Source organism: Cyphomyrmex costatus, unplaced genomic scaffold (genome assembly GCF_001594065.2).
Source record: "Cyphomyrmex costatus isolate MS0001 unplaced genomic scaffold, Ccosl1.0 scaffold281, whole genome shotgun sequence".
Lineage (NCBI taxonomy): Eukaryota > Metazoa > Arthropoda > Insecta > Hymenoptera > Formicidae > Cyphomyrmex > Cyphomyrmex costatus.
Window position 1 is genome coordinate 148,314 of NW_017276922.1, and position 8,760 is coordinate 157,073.

An 8,760-nucleotide genomic window follows, 5' to 3' on the forward strand; every position below is an offset into this window, starting at 1 on the left:
AATATTATTCTTTGTACTTATCACGATTATTCTTTGTGTTTGTCACATACATTTATACGTAATTTCTAAGGGTTCCTTCGATAGCTTGTTTTTTTTTTTTTTTTTTCGGTATACTACTTTTCGTGTCTTTAAATCGCTATTCTGCTTTTTGTTCTGCATCATATCTTTCCTTGCTGACACGAACTTTCTCTTTTTTGCATCTCGCTGGTGTGACTCTTTTTCTTTATTGTATTCGGTGAGTGGAGGACCTTCAAGTATGGCGGACAAGAGGAATGGAAAAGAAGAAAGAGAAAGCATCGATCGTCTCAAAAACAGCTGCCTCGCGTGTCTCCACAAGTCTTAACAGGACGATTATAGACGTATATACCACTACTGTACGCGGCGGGGCTTCATCAGTCTCTCATGAATGACCCTATTCTCTCAATTATTCAACTCGTATGACCGTCGGTCATTCGCGGCTGTAAAATCGGATAAAACTTTTGCTTTGAAAAACAACACCCAGATTTGAGACCCGTGCAGATTAGAGCGCAACTTGATCGACTACTTCTGCCCTTTGCCCCTTCTTGTTTTTTTTTTTCTCATTAACATCGCGAATTCTTTGCGCGGAAGAACAGCAACACGAAAATTCGGCGCATAAAAATACCTCGCAGCCGACGGCCCGGCGAATCTCCCGGGCTCCGGATTCCACCATTCCGCCTGCGACTTTACGATCCGGCTTCCAACCCGGAGACACTAGTGAGGCGCAGTTTTCCAGTCGCTCCTTTTTATTGGTTCGCGACGAGAACGAACTGTATATACTCGCCGGCATGCTTGTCGAGAGCCAGCATCGTCGTTTCCAACGGCAGCTGGGAGCGAACCGCGACTTTGGTCCTCTGGATGCTCGTGTATTCCGGGGTGTATTCCCTCCCTCTCTTTGTCCCCCTCACCGGCACCCCCGTGACCCCCTCATAAGCGGATTACGTGGGTCCCGAAACGAGCCAAGCGAGGCTCGATGGCACGAGGAAGGTAGCGTGGGGTGGGCCGAAGGGGGGAGCTGTTCAAAATTACGCTATCGCGACCTCGCAACGCTTACGCCCCTCCGCGTCAAACCCCCTTTGCCATCCTGCGAGGCAACCAGGCACGGCAACAACCCCCGTCTTCGTGCAAGACATCGATGTCACGAGCGTTCCATATTTGAAGACGTCGGCATCGGTCGTTTCTATGTGAACGTATTGAAGTCTCGATATCAAATGTTGTTTTGCAATAACGGTATAGTTTGGCGGTTATAACTTTCGTTTCTTTCTTTTTCAATTATATTTTATGAAAAAGTATAAAACCGTTTGCATTACGAAATCATTGATTGATTCAATTTGAATCGATTTCGTTGTATCGATGTAATACATACTATACTTCCTCTTGCTGGTCGTATCCTACAATCAGCAATGAGCCGGCAAATGTTCATAAACCCTATAGCTAGGTGATAGAATTCAATTTAATTTCTAAGAACTGTAATCCTCTTGAGTCTTAAGTAGCTAAAACTTTTCCTTTTTAAGTAATTTTAGGTTAAGAATTTTGATCATCTGCTGACATTATTGATAACAAAAAAATCTTCAACTATTAATCTAAAATTATTAAAGAAAGAAAAGTTCTAACGAGAGAGAAAGAGAGCGCTACTTGTAGCTGAGGAGAAATACAATTTTATCATATTATTCCACCGTGAATTAACCATAGAAATAAATTGTTTTATATTCTAGACACGTATGGAAGTCATGCATTTTATGTATAAACATCCGGTAGTTTGTTGCTAAGATACGAGCGGCAAGAGGAAGACAGTAAACGTTGACAACGCAATCCACTCGAAATGTGCAATTAAATCTCAGCTCTGAATTTTAATAGATTGAAATCGATTTGGTAATTGGCTATAACAATAAAACTTTTAATTACTCCTTTTTAACGCCGCGTAGAGTAGTTTTGAGAGCGTAACGTAATAATGCGCGTATCAGTACGTATCAAAACAAAATCTTTCGCTGAGATTTATGAACGTAATAATTAATAACGAGCGCTTCCTACCCTCATGTTGCAGGAATGAATCAACGCAAGCAACGTCGCGAGAGGACGACCTTCACCAGAGCTCAGCTGGATGTGCTGGAGGGGCTATTCTCGAAAACGAGATATCCGGACATCTTTATGCGAGAGGAGGTTGCCCTCAAGATCAACCTGCCAGAGTCGCGAGTCCAGGTAATTATTTTTTTTCGTCTTTTTTCCCCTCTCGTCGTGCTCGCAGATTTTATAGCTTCTAAAATATCGTTGTCAACGATGTAGAAATAATAATGGAGGCAGACGGAAAGGTCCTCTGAACTTTCAGCGAGTAAATCGCGCTCTTCGCGAGTAATCCAAGATTGCCATCGTCGATTTCGCGTACGGTATGTTAACTTAACGTTTAAGGTCATTACATTCTTCGCGCGTCAAATTGCACGATGTAAAACGCTATGCGATCACGATACGCAACGAAAACGAGAGAGTGTAAGGGAAAAGGGAATGAGAGAGAGAGAGAGAGAGAGAGAGAGAGAGACGGACGGGAGAGCGCGTTTCGTGCTTCGGCAATCGCGGGCGAGATTTAAGATATTTACACAGCGCGACATTCGCGCCCTACGTCGTTCCATTTCGCCATTGTCCCAGCCCCGCGTCTCGTACATTGATAGATGTGCCGACGAGCTCGTTGACGCTTTTATTGCGGTTCCCGTGACATCTTTATTTCGCGGCGGGGCGTTACCAAGTCACGATCGCGCGGCTCTTCTCGTGTCTCGAATACGGAGCTTCAATTACGTCCAACCCCCGCTGTTTCCATGTACCACACAGAGAAAAGTCTCGCAGTACGCGAGTAGAAAGATGAAGTTATTAATCCGAAGTCTTCAAACAATTAAATATTTGAATATATATCTATTCAAACTTGCGTTATACATAAATTTTTAGATGTTTCAGCAAAATCATTCTTTCCGTGTAAAACATAAGTCGCAGAACAAGTTTCATGACAAAATATTTCTTCTGCAAGATGATATATGATAGAGTACAGATATACAAACTTATTTTATTTACCATAAATAAAATAAGTTTTCTCATTTAACGTCACTCCTGCCTTTAATAATTTAAAAAGTATTTATAAAATTATATATTAAAAAAGGTTAAAGACCATTATTTAGCCAAGTCCTATGTATTTTAAAGAAATGCGCAGGACACGAATCATGTGACCATCCAATTATGTGTACTGAAGGTTAATAAACTCATTAGACTTTTGATCATTTAATATTTCTTTTACGTGATGTATAGTACCTATGCATTTTTATATTTTTCTTGTAACTTTACTCGATACATTTCGTTCATAATCCAGTGCATTTCTGTTATTTAAGTCCGTTTGAATTACCGACGACTCTTTCGTGCAGATATCGTAGTATCGTAACTGGAATCGTAAAATATGTAGGACAGAAGCGTGGAAATTGAGTCCTGGGAAGTGAAGTTTCCGCGTGAAGTTAAGCCGCTGTGAATGGCGACGCAACTGCAAAAGGGTGTATCACATACGCGAAACACGTGTGTGTATACCTACGTGTAGCACAGCGAAGGGAATGCAATCGACGTATACACGGGATGTATATATCGTATACGGAACGACTGTATATATAGCGTGTCTATGCGAACGAATAATATCTGGAGGAGGGATGCTATCTGAAAGTTTTAAAGGCAGGGGAAGAGTTCAAGCTGGAAGATGGCTAGGGAGCAGAAGTCTGACGCAGAGCCATAGGTGTGTGTATGGATAGAGATAGACGCATGGTAGCGTGGCGTGCGAGGTACAACATATCGTTGATTTGTTCCTGGATTATAACCCCTGGCTCTGTCTCACTCGCGAAAGCTCTATACGCGCTCCTCTCTCGTCGAGAGAACCACGCAGCTGCGTGCAACGCGACCGATGTGATGCAACGCGCCGCTGAATGAGTTCCGCGTTCGTCGCTGTTCATCGCCGTTCGTTCGTCACTTATGACCCCGAGGACGAATCGGAAAATGTTGTCTCGTCGATAGGAAAAAAGCAAAGCTAGGAAATCCAGCCGCACACGACGGTTCTGCGTTACATAGAACTGTTGCAACATTTTTCGACCGTTCACTACGTACGACTTTTTGTCTTGCGATATTCTACGGTCGAATATCTACACGATGCGAAATATATGAAGTACTCACTAAAATCTTTGGAGTGGAGTCTAACCCCCAAAAAGCGAAATCTCACTCTTAAAAATTGATTCTTTTTTAATACTGACTCAATCTTCACTTTCTGTCACTCTGTTTAAAGTTAGATTTCATTCTAAAAATTTTAGAGAGTAGAGAAAGCATTCATTTAAAATAAATATTTTACGTACGTCAGAAATCTCCTATTCTATTTTTTAACGGCGGAATTACAGTTGTAGAGTAATTTATATATACATTTATCATAATCTCTTTTATTGCATTTGAATGATTTATCGCACTTTCATGTTTTAAAATAAATAAGATAAAAAAGATATATAGGTACGTTAAATTTATCATTACTTGCCGATTTTTGTTTTATTCGTAATTAATTAGACATTTACATGTTTCACATTGATATTTTCAGTACTGTGAAGTGAGTAGACATTGACAATAGCACGAGCAAAACGTTCATCACGTTCGCATTAGCAAACAACGTCCGCGGCTCTCGCGTGCTGTTTTCTCCATCAATCCTGCATGCTGGACGATGACACGTTCCCGGATGGGTATCGTCAGTAGGGTCATATTAATAGTACAAATAAGAAAATATATTTGTCATAACAGAGTGTCAACGCAGCTGCGCCGCCTCCCCCTGGCCACTGGGGTGGTTTTCCGTTCGCTGGATGTAAACCAGATGGTGGCGCAATTTGCACCTCGGCCTCTCACCGACGGTTTCTCGTGTGTACAGGCGTGAAACCGTCGGTGGTTGCCCCCGGGGGTCTCCGGATGCCATCGTGGCCTGTTTGGTTGGTTTTTGAGGGTAGCTATCTCTTTCTCTCTCACTCTCTCTCTTCACTCACTGCCTCTGAAGGGGGTGTCGTTGTGCAAACATGCTGCTATAATGGGATCGTTCTCTGTCTGTCACGCTAACCTCGACATAGATTCGTCTTTCTCGCCCTCTCGGGGGCTCGTTTCGTCCGCGTTGATACGCAATATCCGCGAACGTCGCGCCTAACAGATTTCAGCACCCTATTGCGCGAGACGCGGAAGATGACTTTTACGAAACGAGGATCCGCCGGCGAAGTAGAAGCCAAACAAATAGGAGAACAACTTGGGGACGAGCGCAATTATAATCTCAGAATTAGTTCTCGCACTTTCCGATTTTGACATATTGGAAAAATATATAACTTTATTCTATTTAATTGGTTTAGATTAAATGTGACACGTAAAAAATAATTTAGACTTCATAAATGTAATAATATTTCCAGGAATTTCCGGTAATTCTTTTTATATGGAAGGATAATATTCCTTATACATATTCATATATGTGAGTGTGCTATATATATATATATTTATTTAAAAAAATATGTATTTAGCAAAAAATATGAATCTTTCGCAAATACATATATTTGTATTGAATATATTTTGAATATATACTAATACCTCAATAATCCATTGTTGCCAGAATATTTTTCTAATATAAACATGAGATGGCTCGGGGAGCGATTAAAGTTTCCGTTTATTATTTCAACACGTTCCAAGATAAAGGACGAAAGGATTGCGCGTGGTTTCTGTCTCGATCGGCGAATATGCACGGCCGTGCAGCTCGAAATCCCTCATACCTCATACGCTTCAGCGATTCGCGCTCTCTGTAACAACTGTTACAATGCCGCCGATAATAACAACAACGACGACGGGTCCTGCTTTTAAAGGCGCGGGCATAGATTCATAGGATCGCACCCCTAGCCACATTGTGCCCCGGCGGGATTATAGGGGGATACGTGAGGGGGAGTATTATGGGGGACGAAGAAGGCGAAGGGAAGGAGGGGCAATCACAACGCATTCGCGAGCTTGCGGCCTACGAGGGGTTACTTTTTGTCCCTCTCCCCTCTTTGTCGTCCCTTTTCCGGAGAGAAAAACCTACCTAGATGTGCGCATCTTTCGGATAGTCATGCGTATGTCCCGTTTGTAGCTCCCGTAGCTATGGAGGAAAAGTCTATACGTGCGTGCGTTGTCCTGTGTGTATTCATGCACGAGATATACATATACGTATACCCTACCATACTCGCTCACATACAAGCGAAACCAACTATTCGATCTCAGGGGTGAAAACAACCCTACGACGAGCTCTGATTCGCGCATGCGTTCCGGCGAATGCCGTAGCCAACGAGGATCCCAGGGGATGCTCCAATACACGCGTGACGAGACGTCGCGCCCGTACACGCGCTCCCCCGTACGGCTCCTCCCTCCAGGTTCTTGTTATTGTTGCGATTTAATGAAATGTTACGCCCGCTCGCCCGCGATTACTTTCCCATTGCACCGATTAACTCCCCATTCGGTCGGTCTCGTCTCTCGTAGCGGGACACTGGGACATCTTTCCACCCTGACAATCCCTGGGGCTACTGCTTCTATTTGCGAGACTTTGTACCTTATTGAAATGTGTATACGATACTTATCGGAGGGCTTAATTGATTTCTAAACCACACTGTTTTTGGATGCTCATGAAATAATAAAATAGAATAATAAAGATATCGTAAAAAAAAATTGCTGATAACTGTGTTCATGTGAATCTCTGTTTATAATCTCATAGCATCTCCGCGGTTCCTCTGTTCCAGGTTTGGTTCAAGAATCGTCGAGCCAAATGCAGACAACAATTACAGCAACATCAACAACAGCAAAATCAGCAGCAGCAGCAACAGCAGACCCCTCCGTCGAAAGGTTCGCCCAGATCAAATCAGAATCACAGTAACAGCAGCACCGGGAGCAGGATATCGACGAGCTCGTCGACGACGCCTAGTAGGCGATCTTCACCAGATTCACCGGTGCAAGGTAGGGACGCGCCAGTAGCAGGAAACTCACCTCTGTCGACCCCGCTCCTGTCGACCCAATCGACGTATCCTCGGAATGTTGGAACGACGCCAACCGGTGGCAGCGGGGCCAACAGCAATCTGACGACCCCGTCGCCGCCGCTGACACCGAGCTCCAACCAACTACAGCCGTCGTCCTATCCAAGTGCGATGAATCAAATTCATCACGGCGAGACTTACAGCTTCGGCTGGAGCTCGGCGGGGTCCGCTTCTGTGAACCACAGCCAATACGCCGGTCAAGGTTACAACGCTTACGCCCAGACCTCAAGCGTATACGGTGGCGACTATTATCAGGCTCAGATCCCCCACATGCACCACAGCCCGCAGGCTAATTACCATCATCCGCAATATCATCCTAACATGACGCTCACCCCGTCCATGTCACATCTGACTAGTCATCATCTGAATCCAGTGACTAGTCAGTCGCAAGCTACTAGCAATGATATAGCGGCTGCTGCTGCCGTCGCTGCTGCCGCCGCCGTGTCAGGCGACGATACCGGTTACGTGCTGCCTGATCAAAAGTATCCGCCGTTAGTATAGCGGTCCAGCAGGTCCTCCGGGATCTTTCAGCGAGGTCAGGAAACCGCGAGCACGGCCAGCACCTCGATGCCCTATCATTGGCGACTGAACACGGCGATTTGTCACGAGATCAACGGTAATCTGGATTCCGACGACAATTGATCGTACAGGAAAGGGACTTCGCCGAAGCAACAGTAAATATACTTCAGACTTGATGAGTATGATAATTCGAACCATCACGCGAATCAGTTACACATACTTTCTACATCCGGAATGACTGTGACGACAGATATTAGCTAATATCGCAACGATCGTGTACGTATCCTACTAAACTTAAAAAAAAAAACAATAATGTCTATAAATGGCGATCTAATTTTAATTTGATACTATTTTATAATTATTTCAAAGAGTCTTCTCAGACAACACATGCGAATAAAGTTGAAAAACAACTATAAAAATATATAGGATCAATCACAGTATTTTTGTGCGGGCAATATTTCTTTTATCTATAACAAAACGTAATTTTTTAAATAAAACTATACATTATTTTTTTTTTACATGAATTAATTTCTGCAATAGTGTTTTTCTAGGTGAACGATTTTCGTATATTGTTTCTACACATAAAGATTATGAAACTACAGGAAAGTTAATAATTCACAAGATGCACTGCATTTAATTTCTAGTATGTAATTTTGTTCGTCATTGTACAGATGAAAAAGTAACTTCACAAAATATTAAATAACTTTCATTGTCATTTTATAAATTCATTAATAAAGAAAACGTTATCTTTTCATTAATAAATTCACTTACAGATTACTATATAAATTTCTTTCGAACGAGAGAAAATACGAAATCTTCTTTCTTTAATCACAATTTTAATTTTATTTCAAAAAATATTCCATAATCATTTTAATATGTTAAATGTATTTTTTTTAATTTTTTTTGTGTAATGTTTATAGATCGCAAAATATAGATATTAATCATATCAACATGCAAATATTTAGTTATTTAGCCCCGGCACAGCAGTGTTCATTTTTCCGTTCCTTTCTGAAATTTTTCACTACAAGATGGCTAAAATTATTTTTATCTCATACCTTTTCATCCCTTTTCATCCCAGATAAAATCAGCGCTTGACAATATGGAAAATATATTTTTGAGACATCAAAAACATGTCTAACAATCTGTC

The 8,760-nt window shown here is 42.2% G+C and overlaps 1 protein-coding gene across 1 annotated transcript in view; it reads left to right on the forward strand.

Annotated features, from left to right (window-relative positions):
• The window catches only part of LOC108775002 (orthodenticle 1), a 35,088-nt gene extending 27,493 nt beyond the window's left edge, over positions 1-7,595 (forward strand). The window contains exons 4-5 of the mRNA XM_018541274.1: positions 2,063-2,217; positions 6,804-7,595. Coding sequence (XP_018396776.1) covers positions 2,063-2,217; positions 6,804-7,595 — 947 coding nt within the window. The remainder of the gene's footprint in view (positions 1-2,062; positions 2,218-6,803) is intronic.
• Positions 7,596-8,760: the final 1,165 nt, after the last annotated feature.